At 40.4% G+C, this 18,211-nt stretch overlaps 1 protein-coding gene across 10 annotated transcripts in view; it reads right to left on the bottom strand.

Moving 5' to 3' along the window:
* The window catches only part of MCTP2 (multiple C2 and transmembrane domain containing 2), a 238,071-nt gene that overhangs the window by 65,790 nt on the left and 154,070 nt on the right, over positions 1 to 18,211 (bottom strand). For 9 of the 10 annotated variants that reach the window (XM_059180096.1, XM_059180095.1, XM_059180094.1 and 6 more), the window contains 3 exons: positions 16,472 to 16,573; positions 14,177 to 14,251; positions 12,102 to 12,221 (listed from right to left, as the gene is read on the bottom strand). In XM_059180096.1, the coding sequence (XP_059036079.1) occupies positions 12,102 to 12,221; positions 14,177 to 14,251; positions 16,472 to 16,573 (297 nt within the window). Of the gene's footprint in view, positions 1 to 1,922; positions 8,772 to 12,101; positions 12,222 to 14,176; positions 14,252 to 16,471; positions 16,574 to 18,211 lie in introns of those variants that run through there. The other variant, XM_059180097.1, reaches the window with a different exon arrangement.

Genomic DNA, 18,211 nt, shown 5'->3' with positions numbered 1-18,211 from the left:
GGACTGCCAAGGTTTTGCAAATGAGACTACAAGAAAAGAGAAGAGGTGTATATTAGCTTTATGTTTCAGCAAATCGCTTTAGAGTGAGCATTTTCAAACCCAAGCTTAAGAGAAAAAGAAAAAATAGCAGATGGAAATAGATACTCATAAAAACCAGTTTAAGAACTTTTGAAACTGGATTACCAAATAAAGATCTACTGAATGCTTTAACTTTGCTTCAACAATGCCTAAAATCCAAAATGAAATAATGAAAGTAACTGGAAAAAATGTGACCGTATCTACTATGCATCCTCTAATATTTTAAAAGAAATTACTTATGTTATGTTTTTAATCCCCGGGTAAAATTGATCCCACTCAGATTAAAACTAACCACGAACAGTTAGCTAGGGAAGGAAATGTCTTCCTAAACCAACTGGATGTCATACTCTGATGAGAAGGTGTATCTGTGTACAGACACACTCGCGCGCGCGCGCGCACACACACACACACACACACACACACACACAGCACTATGCCTAAGTAATTTAGTACAATAGCAAAGGGCTTTATAACCCTGACCAATGGCAGGCATACAATTTTAGCTAGGAAAACTAAAAATAAAGGGGGAAAACAGGTTTAAAAATGGTTGTCCTGTGAAATCTGTACCAACTTCACAATAGTCCAGATCCCATTCCTTATGCCTAAAGATGAAAAAACCATAGAATATCTGAGTGAATCATCAATCGAGATTACACAATGCCAAAACTTGAGTTTTTTTTAAACTAATATAATGATTTCTGCTCATAGATAATTGTATTAAATTAAAAATAAATTGCTGAAATTAAAATCCCCAAGAAGCCATCCACAGAAATTTGCTTTGGACTTTAATCATTTATGAGTTTCTATCGCCACCTGCAGGACAATCTTTAAGTAAACTCAAGCAATAGGCTATTTGCCATTCTTTCTTTCCCTCTTTTTCTTTCTTCTCTTCTTCCTCCTCTTCCTCTCTTAATGTCTGTGGGCGCCTATGTGTGTGCATTAAATTGCTGGGATATCAATTATTTATCTTTTGAAAATATATATATTATTAAACATGTAAATCTCACCAATGAAATGCAAACTTAAATTTTCTGAAAGAGGTGTAGGAGACTGTGGCCACAGCCAATTTTTTAAGAGCAAAGCATATCCTATTCTCCAATTTTGCAAAGTAAAATTCTGATGGAAGGTTAACCTACAGTAATTTCCTTACCAAAATGGTAAGGACTTCAATGATTTCCAAGGAGAGCAGTTTCTGCTAAGGAACAGTTTACAAAAAAAGTTTATAATTGCATGTACCTGGCTTCCGGCAGAGAAGAAATCTACCAGAGAAGAAAGTATCAGCAAATTCATACTTAGGGTTTTGTTGCTCTTTAAGCAACTGTTACTGTAACCCGATAAAGAACAGGTTTTAAGGGCTGATGTCAAAGCTTAAACACAAAAGCACAGACCATCATGATCATCGTATTTATGTCTTCATCACTATCAACATAAAGTTTGGATTAGAAAGATCCATCACCTGGGGCACCTAGCTGGCTCAGTCAGTTAAGTGACCGACTCCTGATACTGGCTAAGGTCATGATCTTGGAATCTGCTCCTTGTGAGACCATGCACTGGTGAGCTGAGTCTGCTTGGGATTCTCTCTCTCCCTCTACCCTACACCCTCCAACCCAACGTATACATGCTCTCTGTCAAGTGAATAAATACTAAAAAAAAAAAAAGAAAGAAAGAAAGAAAGAAAGAAAGAAAGAAAGAAAGAAAGAAAAGAAGAGAAGAGAAAGACCTACCACCTGTAAAAGAAGGGTCAGCCAGATGTATATGAAGTAAGTATACAGACTTTTGCTCCTCCAAGCCCCATTCTGAGTAGCAGGTCTGCAGACATATACAAAATCGTTCAAACATAAGACTTAAGGAAAAAATGTTCTTTTATTTCAAGAACATAATTCACAGCTACCATGCAGACATAGTTCACACTCATGAACTAAAACCTTAATTGTAAGGTTCATGACCACAAACATCACATAATAGACAAGTGTATAGGGGTTGAGCAGCATCCTCTGTTCTAATGAGCCACGAGGCCTTGGAAAAAATCATTTTACTGAATGTGAAGGGCCTCTAATTTAACATTCTATAGTTCCGTGTTTCTCCAGACTTAAAACAGTAGCCATGAGGGTCTCATTTTCAACACCTAGTAAGCTGAGAAGGGCATTTCTTTCTTTCTTCTTTTTTTTTTTTCTTGACAAAATGAAGTATCTTTGGCAAAAACTTGAAACAAAAATTTTTAAAACTTTGCTCAGAAATAGAAAAGTCATTTTAAAGAAACATACACATATACGAATTCAGGAAATAAATATAAATGTGTATATATTATTTATATATAATATATATATGGATCTGGGCTATATATATACACATATATACATATACATACATACATACATGAATGTACACACACACACACACACACACACAGGGTACATATGAATTTGGACTACAAGAAAATCCCAGTGAGATTAAAAGTCAGCAAACATTGTACAGAAACACGGCTTAGGGGAGGACCTATTGAATTGGATATTAACTGTCTTTGCATCTTTTCAATCAAAGTGAGAGCTGGAATATCAGGCCACTGAATGTCTCCCCCACACCCCGAAATTAGCTGTTATTTAAAAAGCCAATGACACAACACTGAGAGAGGAGGAAAGGCAGCAAAACACACCTTCTGAAGTCATAAATCAAACGGCAAAAAGTACAATACAGCATAGTAAACCGTCACCAGACCACAAAGAAGGTTTCTCTCCATAAACATAGGATCAGGGAGCTGGAATGATTACCAGGCTCTCCTGTAACTGTCGCCTGTAGTGGGTCTAATTACAGGCTACAGGCTAAGGCAAGCATGCCCGCATCGCACATGGCAATAAAAGGGCCATCCACTTGCCAAGCCCAGCCAGACAACGGAGAGCACGTGCCCTGATGGGGAGCCCCAAAGATCAGCCAGAGAGACTAATAAAAATGACAGCTTAGAAATAAATGACAAAGCTTGGACCACAAATAAAAAAAAAAATAAAATTTTAAAAAAAAAAAAAAAAAGCAGCATCAAATTAGCCAGAAGTACAAGTGCTGAACATGGCTCTTCAACAGGTCCAAACCAAAGCGGGGAACCAGTTATAACTTTTCACACACACATTGGTGATTTTTCTCCCTCTCCTTCTCTTTTATTTCTAGATTTTTTTTTTTCATTTTTGCATCATACAAAATGTTTGCACATCCAGGTGTCACATACAGAAACAGATGGAGAAAGAGGGGAAAAAAGCACTCAACTCTATGAGAATTTAAAATAAAATCCTGCTCCTTTGGGGGATGCTGATCTGGGTTAGAGATTTGCCAGCTCCTTCCCCCTTTCCCCCTGGTTCTCCAACTGCTGGCTGCCTTTTGGCCCTTTTGCTTTAGATCAGCACCACCCCCTTGGATGGGCAACATCAAGAGAAAGCTAGAAAAATGCATACTACACAAGGTTATGATGCAGCTGTTAGACTGTCTTTGGATTTTACCCTCTGATGGGGTCCCAGGCTGTCACGGTCAGAGGAGGAATTAGAATAAAAAGAAAGCAGTGTCTGATCATAGATGGTTTGTACTGGTTCTAACTCTCTCCCAAGAAGCGTTGATCAGAATCCTACTGTGTACACAACACGTAAGCCATTAAGGACATACGCAGAAGTAGAAAATGGGGCCTTTGTCATTGTGTAGCTCACAATCCTTCCAACATATGGCTACAATACACTGAATAAACCCTTAGTGTTTTCACATTAACCTGAATTATTAGGTCATAGAAATAAAATTCCTCCATTTTTGATGTGAAGAATTAATTTATTAGATCAAACATGAGGAATGTTCAGAGCTTTAAAGACAGAGCCATGTGCTTGGCATTTGGTGATTCTATGCCCATGAATGAGCCCTAGAAAGAGTTGATGCGTGAACACCATAGAGTATTGTGTATAATACAATGATCTGCATTTCTGTCCTATCCTGGAACAGGTCTTCCCCAAGTCCTTACCTAACATCCTCCGTGATGAATCAGCAGCTATGTGCACGTACGTGTGCACCTGCTCTCATGAAGCCTCTGAGTTAGGAGAATACCACCACACCTACCAATAGTGATACCAGATAATAATCCCTACCCACTCTTGTAACCCATTTCCTTTTTTTTTTTTAAGATTTTATTTATTTGACAGAGAGAGATCACAAGTAGGCAGAGAGGCAAGCAGAGAGAGAGAGAAAGAGAGAGAGAGAGAGGAGGAAGCAGGCTCCCTGCCAAGCAGAGAGCCCGATGCGGGACTCGATCCCAGAACCCTGAGATCATGACCTGAGCCGAAGGCAGAGGCTTAACCCACTGAGACACCCAGGTGCTCCCCTCCATTTCCTATTTTTAAAATATTCCCTTGCATATTATCAAAGTTCATCTCCAAAGGACACATTTCATTTTTCTTATGGGGTGTGTCCATCATTAAATGGCACCGCTTTGGTTTCAACTTTAAGAGGAGGGCAGTGGAGAGTGGCAGGGAGGCAGGGAGGGGAGGTGGCAAGAGAAAAGGGGAGGGAGGCCGGGGAGAAGCTGGGAGGAGGGGTAGATGGATGAGGAGGAGGAAGGGAGAGAGGAATGAAGGGAGATGGGGGGAGAAGGGAGGCAGATAAGGGACTGGGGAGGACTTAGCATGACAGTTTCATCTTTGTATCTCAGTATCTAATAGTGCTTGAGATGCTGGACAATGGTTGTAGAAAGCGAGGGAGCGAATGAATGGGGCAAGCCTAAAGAGGGCACTAGCTAGGTCAAGGAGTGACATGACCTCCTGATCTCTTCTTTCTCTAAGATTAAGACCCTACAGTCAGGACCAAGTTCAAATTAACAGTAGGATATTTCTGGACAGTAGAGAACTAGACTGAATTCACTGAGAATCTGCAAAGGACGATGGCTCCCAACCAGAAAACTCACAGAAGGCAGAAAACGTGTGTGTGTGTGTGTGTGTGTGTGTGTGTGTGTGTGTATCCCTCAAGAAAGCTTAGAGGAGGCAGTAGGTAGAGACAAAAGCATTCCCATACAGAGCTGGCACCTGTCATACAAAAGTGAGAGTTAACCATTCGCTTGTTATCTAATGGGGCCATGTGAAGACCGGCAATGTATGTTCTTCTAGGAATTAAAAAAATATATATATCTCATGCTTACTAGTCAAATTGGGATGCTCCAAAATACCAAATGATTTCAGTTACCCTAGCTATGATTCTGTCTGAGAGTGCAATTCAATTACAAAGTTGAAAATATAAACATGAAAATATGCTAGAGTAGTTAAGAGTGTCCTTTTAAATTTTCAACAGATAATCTTTTAATGCAATTACTGTAATTTTATTAAATGGCATAATTAGTTAATGCCTGAGAAGTTGTCAATAGAAGGTGCAATTATGTTGTAAAAAATTATAATCACAATGTGTGATGATGGATTGTTCTGAGAAAAAAATGCTGAAAAACACCCTTTAAAATATTTTTGAAGGTATATTATGTAGTCCTCTGTGAAAGGAAGGCTTGGGAAATCATCTTATAAATGTTAAATAAAACAATAAATTGTCAAATATTTTAAGCATTTTACACGATATATTTATACATTTTGTACACAGGTATATATGGATGCATTTAAAATGTCAAAAAATATCTTCTCCTCCAGACAAAGTGGTTATTGGAACTGGATTTTTTTTTTTCAGCTTTAGAGAAATACTGTTAATCTTGAGCTCCAACCGCGCAAACACCTACTGAACAGGCAGTGAGGTCTGTTCTGCACATACAACTGACTTCTGGTGGAGATGGAAACACGGCCACCAAATGCTTAATCAAATGCAGGTGCATCAAGTTGTGAATAAATTGATGATAGAACTTAGAGAAGAAGTAAATCTTTTAGACACAGTTAATACATAAATATCAAAAGCATCGAGAAGACATGGACCAGCACTATTTTAAAAGTCTGATGTAAAAACAAAATTCCCATTATCGCTGTCATTTGTAGCAAAGTACATTCAACCTGAATATTCTTTAGACCACACAATGGATCCTGGACAGAAGTAATCCTCAAGATCTCATAAAAGGGCTAATTAAACTGTTTCCATAAAATGTTTCACGGAGAAACTTTGTATCTCCCAGATACCTTTGCTTCTTAGTCTCCTGTGTGTGTGTGTGTGTGTGTGTGTGTGTGTGTGTGTGTGTTTATTCACCCGTGTAGCATGTGGGTTGGAAGGGTCCATTCCGTTACTGTTGCTGTTGTTTGTAAGTTCGATGAGAAGTCATTTCACCTTTCTCAACATTCCAGGATCTCTCAAAGCTAAGAATCCCATGTATGCTAAATATGGAATTTCACTGAGAAAGTGGGGAACTGTATTTTTAACCTTATTGGAGAAGGAGAGGTTGATTGATGCTTTAAATTATGTCTCATATTACAGGCCCTGTCGACTCTGAAGAAGAAATTCTTCATTTTCTGACACTCAAAAAATTGAGGAAAAAAGTCACAGATGTTAAAACCATAGCTTTATGAAGATACCCATTGATATATGGTAGATTTAGATTACTTTTTAACATCAAACGTCCAAGTAAAAATTTAATAAAATAAGGAATCCATCAATGCCCCACAGACTTGCCTCTCTTGAAGCAATAGGTGTGTGCCTGAAAGACTCGTAGAAAATTGAAGAAAAAAAAAATGCAATCCTTTTTTACAGCATTAGGAGAACTTTGCTATTTAAAATAATCTTCTGATGATGCCGTCTGTCAAGTAAATGCTTTTTTGTCATAAAAAAAAAAAACACTTACTTTTGCCATAATGTAACTTTAGGTCTTTTCAAAGACAGTATTGGAATTTGTAAAATACATGTACCCAACAGAAAAATAAAACAAAAACCCTCTATAGATGACTGATTCTATGGTACAAACATCACAATGCAGAATTATCTTTGGAGAACAAATTCCATTTATCCTATCATTAAATAATGTATTTGTATTGAAACATGGGGATAGACTATAGAGTACCCCATTGCTCCCCACCACAAGAAATACGGATCTATCTCTTTCTATGATAGTTGTTGCCTTAAGACATTTTGAAGGAATGCACTAAGGTAGATAGATAGATAAATGTCCTTGTCTCTACTCTTATTCCTTATTTCGAATAACCTGGAATTCTCAAAAGGAATCTGGCAAAAGTATATAGTCTATCCATGACCCCCCTCATGTAGTTGTTTTCAGCCTTCATGCTCTCCATCATCTAAGAGCTTCCCCTGAAATGTGGGTAAAAATAACTCCGTCTTCAATTTGGGTCTCAGCCTGGAACCAGCCACTGAGATTTTCCAGACCATCCAGCTAGATTCCAAGGATGTCATGTGCATGTGATTCCCAGGGTCCGGGCTCTTCCACAGATATGGCACAGACATCTCCACCTTATGCCTCTTCAGTTCTGGCTCTATCTCTTGCCAATGTTAATGACCATGACTAAGAATTATTCCCACCCACATGATGAGGGATCCCCCTCCCCCAAAGCAACTTGGAAAAGGCTTAACTCCCATTCATTCCACCTAAACACATATCTGAAATGACCAGTGTCCTTGTCCCTAGAGTCATTATCATCTATTTAAGTACAAGGACCACAATTACTGCATTCTGAACATCAGTGAGAGGTAGTATAGCCCATTGGTTAAACACATGGACTCCAAAGCCTGATGGTCTGGGTTAATATCCCAGCTGGGCTTAAAAGCATATGAGCTCTGACACTCTCTTTAACCTCTATGGGTTCATTTTTCTCATCTGTACAAAGAAGGCAATAACTGGTACCTACATCAGCAGGTATTGGTGAGGACTAGACGAGGTAACATTTCCAAGAGGCTTTAGACAGCACTAGATACACAGTAAGCACCGAAACGTGAGCTCTTAAAGATCCCTAAAGGTGAAAGTCTGTGTCTGAAAATGGCCATGTGCAGGTCTATGAAACACCATGTGTAATTACAAATCCATTCACAGGGAAATACCCAGATGTGCTTCTTCTAAGCATGATTTTTAGTTACCCTTGGCCTCTGTCAATAAAGTGACATCTCCTATTAATTTGCTTTCCCATTGGAAAAGTTGAGAATAGGGACTCTGAGCAGAAAAAGAAAATATATACATATTTAATTTATAATGAGTCAAGCTCAGAAAATGCCACAAAGTAAAATATCTAGAAAATCTGGAGGAAAGAGAAAGACTCAAGAGACAACAATGAGCAAGATATCCTGTTGTCTAACAAAACAGAAATCAAGCCTATAGACACATGCTTCGGAATGGCTCAACCCCTCTGAAAAAATCCAAATTTAATTTCTTACAACAATGAACTCAAGGTTGTAGGCAACATTCGCATAGCATGTTCCAGTGAATTAAAAACACTCTTCTCCGAGTGTTGGGAAGGAGTACAGTCCCCTGGGTAAGTGGAGAGGGTATTAATCCCAGGGTGGAGGGGCTTATGCCTGGACAGTCTAATAGATAAATTCACCCCATGTTTGTCCACCCACTTCTGACCAGACACCATGTGGACTTCTATCTTTATAGGCCACTTGTCTTTAACCCTGCTTTCAACATAAGATATATGAATATATCCTATCCGCACCCATAGGAATCCTTAGAAAACGTATGCTTTGCTTACGTCTTAAAGTGAACAGCCACAGTACCCTCAACACGATCGTACAAGGTTCATGTTGTGTCTCATCTGAAAATAGAAACACTGACATGACATTAATAGGCTACTTTAAATTATCTGACAAAACATAAGAAAAAAAAAATCCTATAGTTTTGCCCTTAGCTTGTGCTGCTGGAGTCACTTCTAGGACCTTGGGAGGAAGACATAGCCCCACTGAGAACTGGCCCACCAGAAACACTTCTTTACCCACCTGTGCTGTGAGCCCTCAGGCACTATGGATCCTTCTTTCGAATACAGAAAGGCCTTCAAATGCAGTCCTATTACGTAGTAAAACCTCGGCCTGAGACTTTGCTTTAAATCACCACAAAATTCTTCGGCTCCTACAGCGCCAAGACAAGTGGGCGAAGCTTCAATGGTCGCACGGATGAATAAGGACCAATAACAGCACCTTGTGCCTGGTGGGTCATAGGAGAGACTCAGGCTGTAGCCCTGAAGACAAACCCAGTGCTCTCCACAGGGCAGCAAGGAAAAGAAGCAGGGCTTTGGCATCACAGGAGCCCTTCCTTTCTCTGGCCCAGGTCACCTGAGGACCCAACACTTTGCAGAAAGATAACCCTTAATGCGGTTCCTCAGATTCAGGGACACAGTACCACAGCCAGTGGTGGCCCTGAAGGATGAAACTAACCATCTGTACACCCTACAGGAGGCTAACATCAGAAGTAGGTAGGCAGGAGGTCGAAAAGCAAAAAGTTCTCTCCACAAATGAAGACTTGGATACCCATGGTCTTAAAATATAATAAGGGAGACTAATATACATACTTTCTTTTATTCTGAAAGTACCTTTTCTTTATATGCTCTTACTTTAGGAAGAGACTTTTGGAATGACCATGATGATAACAGTCACAAAAGCAGTCTCTAGTAACATAACCCTTCATCTGCTCAGGGAGGGGCGAAACCACCTCTCTCTGTATCCGTAGTATCTCTGAGATCTGCCAAGGCTGGTCCAAGTAGACACGAGATAAACGTTCGGACACGGGATTTCAAATCAAAACTGGAAAGGGATACCTTGAAGGGAGCACTCCTCATTCTAGTACCTCCAGAGAAAAGGTGCACGCACGTTGCGTTCCTGGTTGACTGCCCTTTCTCAGTGACGTCCAGTGGGAAACATCCCCCAGTAAACACACACACAGAGACAATGGAGACTCTCCCAAACCCATGTATCCTTGCAACATCATACTGTGGAGAACCAAAGAGGAGAGCCTTTATATGGATAATGGAAGAGCCTTTATCTTCAATTTTGGGGCCACAGTGATTTGAAAGGATGAAGCAGCCACTGCAGTCTGCTAGCCTAGGAATGTGTTTCCCGGCGTAGTGCCCCCCCAGGACGGACATGTGCCGGGACTGGGCGGTGGACCCATTGCCAATGCCCCCTTCCCATTGAGAAGTCCCCTCGAGTAGACGACCTATTTCTATTCATTTGTTCTAATCTTTCTTCAGATCAGGCCAACAGCCCATTAATCATTTCTGTCATTCCTTTACAGAAGTCCATGCAATGGAGCTCTGTTTTTCTAAAAATCGCAGGGCCAGAAATTAAGCTCAAGAAAGAGGAAATCCTTTCCTCCTCAAAGGGGCTGGCTGCAGTGCTGACTGGAAGAAGCCACCGATGGTGTTGACTTTCCTCCTGTGCCCAGAATCACAAGAGAACATTCTGTGGAAAGTTTTGAAGAGAATTCAGGTGGGAAGTGCAGGTGGGGAGGCTGAGGAGGACGCCAACACGAAGTCCCCAGCTGAGGAGAACATTGAAAGAAAAAGAAGTAGATGAATAAATGCCAGACCAAGACAGATACGGATTAACAGCACTCTTATTTATGTTTTTATTAAGGCCAGTTGTTTTTAGCAGCTTCAGACCAAAGAAGAAGTATATTAAAAGTCCAGGTCACAGCCCTCATAGGCCCTCTACATCTTGAGGCAACGAAAATCTAAAATTAATGAAACCAAACAGAACGTTCTCCACGGCAAAGAAAAAGTCTCTTGTGGAGCTGATATAGTGTGTTTGTGATATGTGTAATAAGGAATAAAGATGGGAATGACCTTGAACACACTGATATCTTAGGCTGATTTAAAGAAAAAATAATTAAAGATTGTATTTATTTATTTATTTGACAGAGAGACAGTGAGAGCGGGAACACAAAGCAGGGGGGGTGGGAGAAGCAGACTCCCCGCTGAGCAGGCAGCCCAATGCGGGCCTTGATCCCTGGACGCTGGGATCATGACCTAAGCTGAAGGCAGATGTCTAATGACTGAGCCACCCAAGCGTCCTTAATTTTTTTTTTTTTTTAAATGAAGATGTGCCTATGAGGTTGGAGAAAGCATGGACAATTTAAAAAAAAAAAAAAAGAAGAAAAACAAAGGCAGAAGATTCATAATTTACCGAAGATCCTGACTCAGAACCACTCACACATCCTGTTAGGCCTTATTGTGATCTTTGCAAAAATACAAAGGTTAATAGCATGATTAAAAAAAAGGGGGGGGCAAGATTAGCAGTTGGGAGATATTTGGTGTCTCTTTCCATGTCTGACACTACCAATCTCTTCAAGAACAAGTCCTTTTTACAAATGGCAGAGGGTGCCCGGAGGCCTAAGTTGAGGGCATGGCACCAACTTTCAAGTCGTTAAAAGAGTCCTGGGCTCTCAGAGGTTAACTTAGGTGGTTCTGAGAACGCTTGCAGCTCTTGCAAGAAGATTTTGTGGTTTTATTTCACTCCTAAGGATGGTTCACCAGAGAGAAGGAAGAATGCTCTGACTTACATTAGTCACTCCCTTCTGTGGTGTTGGGTCACCTTGTCATGTGACTCAAGTAGTTTGATAGAAATCAATGTTTTTATATCAAAGTCTGTGAAGATTTACTTAAATTATAAACAAGCAATTTCATCATGTGAGTCTTCAACCATCACTTTTTTCACAAAACACTGGCACTCACTGGGACAGAGGGAGAGAAATAGTAACAATGGAGGGACTACAGGGACACAGTTAATATAAAAACCACCCTGAATAAAGATACCTTTTTGAGTGGAAAAAAACATTTTACAAAAATATAGAATTGAGGTCTGTAAACTTACTGAGAGATAGTGTCTGAGGAAGCTTTGGGTAACTGAAGGGATTTCCAAGGGTAAATCTGCTGTATGTACAGTCTTAGACATCTACCTAGTCACCTATGCTGTAGTATATTTCAGAAAGATACACAGATGGATATCATTTATATTTTGAAGTTTCCTTACAGGTGTGAACTTCGGCTGCATTCAATGTGTAGAATCCTGCATCATGTGTGTAAAATAAAACTCATCTGCGTTTGGATTTGAGACTCAAACACAAATAATTTGAACATAAAATCGAGGCTTACCACAAATGCAACGGCACTTCTCCCCGTGGATTCCCACTGGAAGCAGCTTTTAAGGAACTGTATTGTATTCCACATTGCCATGGTGATTCTTTTCACACGGTCTATATCCCTCGATAAGATCTAATAAAAAGAATGGAAAATAAGGAACGAGATTGAAATACTCTAAATATTCTCTTTAGATCAGGCGGCTCCGTCATTTAAGTTATAGTCTGCATAGCTGCCAATTCAAAAAAAAAAAAATAGACAGGAAAAATTCCTCATGCTTTTTCTAAAATTCTTCCTAAAACACCATCATCCACAGAAGGAAAAAAATACAATGCACTTTGTAGCTCTTTTGACGGAGAGTAGCCTGTTTCAATAATATTCAGGACAAAACCGAGCTGGCAAAAGCTACGGAAGCAAGGCATTTGGGGTGGTGTGTGTATGTGTCTGTGTGTGTGTGTATGTGAGAGAGAGAGAGCTTATTAGTTTAGAAGGAAATGGATGGATTTTTGTAGGAACTAGATGTACAAGTATTCTAGCTCATAGAGTCTAGAAGGAAAAGACTACAGGAAAGTCTAATTCTGGGAGGAGAATCCAGCTCTCCCAACTCTTAGCTGTGCAGCCTCCAACCAGTTTCCTAACCTCTCTGGTCCTATAGGATGGGGTTGATCTTAGTATTTACCTTGTGGACACTTTGAAAGGTGCCTGCCATGGGTAAGGATCTCAAGTACCTGCATCATAATTCAACATAAGCTCAAAGTGTGTAAAAATCTGGAAACATGCTGAGGTGAAAGACATGTGGGGAAGGTCCTAACAGACCGGAGGATCTCAGCCCTAAATCCCCTGGAGCTCTCAGAGCCCAAAGCCACCCCCTGCGGAGGTCGTGCTTGGCAAAGTAAATGTCCTTTCTCCCAGTTGTAGGCAGATTCATTTCAACTTGTTTGCAAAGCAGCCAGCCCAGAGACTCCAACCGCAGGTTTTAACTTTCAAGAAAATAGGGCACAAGGCAGTAGTAATAATAATAATAATAATAAAAATAATAAAAGACGTTTACTCAGATTACACCGAATAAATATTACACTCAATGTTATGGCAGACCAAAACAAAACACGGGGATGCTCCCTTCAGAAGATATTCCAGGCCTTTCCCAAGTGTGCCCAGAAGTTCATGGGAAACAAAAGGGTGAGGAGATGCGTTTATATTTAACGGCTTTATGTCATCCACAGCTGCTCACCCCACAGGAAGTGGTGGAAGTAATAAACACTTTAAAAAGGGGACACTTTGTTCTTTGTTACACAACTGAGGAGGGACAATAGGTACTGAGTGAAATCCTGGGCTGCTTCAGAGTAAGACAGGGAGGGACTCTGAAAAGAAATATAAAGGTCATGTTAAAAAAATGCAAAACGTCCCCTACTGGGCCCTGATCATCCCTTTTTGTTGAAACAATGAGAGGGGGATTAAGGGAAACCAGCAGAGGGAGAGAGTTGACCCAGAATGCGGTAAAATGCCAACACATTCCAAATGTGTAGACAGTACAAAAATGGTAGGAGCATCATGAGGGATCTTGAGGCTAGAGAACCCTAAGATCTGCTGGGCTGAGGCAGTTAAGGCCTCCCTGGGCAGAGCACCTCCCTGTGACCTTGACAGGACAGAGGCGGAAAGGGCCTTAACTGATTGAGGCTAGCAGGGTGAGCTGAGTCAGTCTACAGCCGCTGCTGGCACTAGGAATGTTCCTTGACAGAATGACGCAGGAGATGAACGGAGGGCTGACACCTTCTCCTTCATCCAACATTTAGTTTTCAGTCCGTCCCTTCTTATCCTGCTGACTGAGGTCCTTGTTCTGGGACAGACGGGGAGAGGCCCAGGAAGGAGTGGAGATGGGGAGAAGCTGAGAGAATTGGGGGGTGGGGGAGAGAAGGAGGGAGAAAGGGAAGGAGAGGGACATGGAGGGGCAGAGAGAGAAAGGGAGGGGGAAGGGGGAGGAGGAGAAGGAAGGGAGGGGAGGGGGGAGGAGGAGAGAGATGCTAAGTGAGGACAAATAAGCACTTCCGGTGCTGAGTGTATCAGGGCCCCTTTAAAGGGTACCCACCTACCTTCTTGGACAGCTTGCGGGTATCTTCAACAAAGCGCTTTTCTTTGGGAGTAAAAGTCCTAATACTTGCTTTGACCTAGAAAGACATCATTGTTTAGAAAAAAAAAAAAAAGAGAGAGAGAGCATTTAAATGGACTTCATTCTTCTCTTTTTCTTGTTAATGACTGGGAAGAATGTGGAAACCAGTATCTTCTGACCCTCAGGCCTTTGGTAGGGAGCTGAGGTGACAGAGGACACCCCTTAATGTGTTCTTGGGGATCTCATTTCCCCAGCACACTGGGGTAGGTCAGACTGGATCCAGGGGAACGCCAAGACTGTTGCAACCACTTTGCAAATCAGTGGAGGTATTTTAAAACCCCTGCGCTGGTTGAGTTCAGGAGGCTCTAGAACCAGTTTCAAAGTAATAAAACTGCATTCCCGTCAAGGTTTTGAACCATTTTTTCACCTTGTCTGTGAAAATCAGTTTCCTGCTTTTAAGAACATCTTTCCACAGAGAATCCCATTTCCTCTCAATTCTATGGAAAAATAAGTAGATGAATCGTGTGAGACCCATTTTGTGGGGGATAAACTGAGGCTCAGAGAGATTTTCTGGCTTGTCCCAATCACTGTACTGAGGAAAAGCTCAAAGAATAAAATTCAAGTCCCTCTCCACTCCACTGGATGGACAACTGGGAAATGGCACTAACATATTTTCTCGATAATGCTCTCTTCCCTAAAACTTGGGTTTTACCTGTGTACACAGACTATGTATACAAGTGTGGCCAGAAGAAAACAGGAAATGCAGGGTCACGGACAGTACAAGATGCCCAGAGGATTTCCTCGAAGGGAAAGCGAACTCAATGGTAATGGTAAGGATGTAACATCACCATCTCCATACTGGAGGCTAAAAATATAATAATGTCCCCGCCGTTGATTTTATGAATAATTCCTTAAATACACTGCAGAGTGTATTTACTCCTATGCAGAGTAGCATAGGAATCACTGCAGAATCAGAAAGACATGGATCTGTATGCTGACTCACCCATTTATGAGTAAATCAGCTCTCGTATTTAATTCCATTGGCTCATCATAAAATGGCATTAACGATACCTATTTACCAGGTTTATTGGGAGGATTAAATGCAATAATGTCAGAGCCTGGCCCATTGTAGGTGGCCACTAAATGGCAGCCATTCTTATAAATACCATAAAAACTCCATTACCCTACATTCATTTATACCGCTAACTGGATTAACCCGCGTGCTCCTTTGCCTTTCTGGAACCGGCGGCTAATACCACGGCATATGCACGGTCACAGCTAAGTAGGCCACATCTCTGCACGTGAAGGAATCTCCTCTCCCAACAATCAAATCACATGCCCACCGAGAATCAGCTGTGTTAACTCCCAATCTGGTTTCTGCCGGTTTTGCCCATTATTATAATTCCATATTTTAATCAAGTATCCTATAAATCATTGAAATCCAAGCATGGACCCCAAGACTTGAAATCTGGGTCGCTCTAGAAAGCCTTGATAAAAGTCAGTCCCTAAAAAGATAATGAGGTAATGATTTTATGGGGAAAAAACAGTCTGGAAAATTCTATACTCAGATTGTTTTGGATCTTTAAATTAGATGTCCACTTAAAATAAAAAAACAATACTGAAAGTAGATATTATTATCGATGTTATGAGTGTATTTATGCAAGGAACAGGTTACAAAACTAAACATAATAAATCCATGCTATAAAAAACAGATTTTATGCCCATAGCTAAAGATGGGCAAAAGATTATCTACATATTTTATAGTAAACTGAAGATTGAAGAGAGGTTTTAAAAACTCCTCCTTCAACTGTAGTTTCCAAATGAGTAACTACTTCTCTTGATAGTGTTGGATAGCAAGACATCTACCGTAACAACGAAATAACACGTCAGGAGGTTGAAAATACCTACCTCTGTCTGACTGCCAGCTGTGACCTTCAAGATTACTGGAAATAAAGCTGACAAATTTCTCTTTTTCTTTTCTTTTCTTTTTTTTTTTTTTTTTTTACTTTTTTGTTTTGTTTTGTTTTTCCTTGACATTTGGATGTCCTGGGAATTAAATACCATCATTTCTACTGACTCAAGGGGATTAATACCAGTTAAAAACTGGATTGTCCCGCACTGCTTCTAGAGTCGAAGTTCAAAACCCTCTTCTCTCTCTCTAGTGGCAACATGTCTGAAACATTTTACATGGATCTGAGATTTGAGTCTCACCAGGCTGGTCATCTTTTACTCTAGGTAGAGAGAAGCTGGGAGGTATGTTTGGTCCAGCTAGACTCACCGGGTTATATATGAGGTCCATTTCCAAGTAAATAGCTCCTTTAAAAGCTTGTTCTAAATCTTTATTCTTCAACACGTAGCAATTTGGTTGTCCATCTCGAATCTGTCATAAACAACAGATAAAACACCAAATTTCTAGGGGGCTTAAACTGGCAAAGCTGAGACCGTACAAAGCACACACAGATGAAACAGATATGCAGCAAATATTAAACCCATCATACATCAACTTTAAATTCTAGAATGCTATTAAACTGGTAAGAGGATAAAGTAACAATCAACAGGGTAAAACTGGGTTATGAAAGGAAAATCAGTGGTACAAATTTTTAGTAGGTCTACATGGGCTTTCCTTCAAAAATCCCAGAGGTTATACATTTTCATTTATTAAACATGATAAATATTCTACAAAATTCCTGGCCAGTACTTCTCAAGATTGCCAAGGTCATGGGAAAAAGGAAAGAGTCGGAAGCTGTCACAGTTCAGAAGACAGAAGGAGATAAGATGATTAAGTGCGATGTGGTAGCCTGGCTTGGATTCCAGAACAGAAAAAAAAAGACATTAGTGGAAAAACTGGTAATATCCAAATAAAGACTGAAGTTTAGTTAACGGTAATGCCCAATGTCCGTTTTCTTTTTTTAGTTTTGACAAATGTACCATGGCAATGTGAAGAGTTAACGTTGGGGGAAACAAGGTGAGGGGTATATAGGAACTCTAGATTATCCCTGCAACTTTCCTATAAACCTAAAATTATCCCAAAATAAAGAGGTAATTAAAATGTTTTTAAGAAAGGAATAAAGGAACTAATTTTAAGAAAACAGTGTTTCACAGCCATGGAGCAATGCAAATTGAACCCAGGAGCGTAGCTGAAGGTGAGGTCAACATCCAAAGATATTTACAGTGCACCAAACACTGAGAAGTTTTCAAAATAAGTAAGTTCCTCTGATAGCTTCTCTCAGCCAGCAGGTCACATCACTTCCACATCCTAATCTGCCCGTGGACCCCCATGCGTAAGGCATCCCAGAAAAATACCTCCTGTACCATTTTGGAAACGATGTGGGTCCCCTCAAAGTGTTCTCTTTCCAGATTTGAGAGCAGCCATGCTTTTATGAGTTCACAGCTCTCTATGTATTGATTAAACTTTTGTTACTTATAAGAAGCACCCTTGTTAACTCCCAAAGGACATCGGCAAACCTTGAACTGATCAAAAGCTCCATTCGGGATTATAATGATTAAAGATTTGAAATAACATAGGAAATTTGAAGGCATGAAATTTGAGCCATATTTTAACTGACTATTGCTGTCACTTCAAGCATTCAGCATAAGTGTTCTTATAAACAGTGGTGGAAATGAGTTGAATAAGTCATGAGGGAAACAGAGCCATTCCACTTTACAAGGGAGAGGTCACCTTCCTTCCCAAAGTCACCCCACCTCTCAGATTGAATAGGTTTTAAACAGAAAGATGGTTTTCCTGGCCAGTGGCTTAGAGGAAGGGGGTGCCCCATAAAGACCTGGTTTCCTTCCTAAACGGTGTCCAAACAGGATTCTGAGCTTCCTCTTTTATCCACAGTCTCACTTAATAAATTGTGGGTGTTAAAGTTGAAAGAAATAAATACAAAAACAGCATGACAATTTGCCAACCTGACTTCATTCCAGTTTAGCTGTGCCTCAACCCACAGTCATTATACTGTTATCTTAAAATTTCCATGATTTCTTCAGGGTGAGGAAAGGTCAACAGCTGAACATG

Source organism: Mustela lutreola, chromosome 7 (assembly GCF_030435805.1).
Source record: "Mustela lutreola isolate mMusLut2 chromosome 7, mMusLut2.pri, whole genome shotgun sequence".
NCBI lineage: Eukaryota > Metazoa > Chordata > Mammalia > Carnivora > Mustelidae > Mustela > Mustela lutreola.
This window is presented reverse-complemented; position numbering and strand designations above follow the sequence as displayed.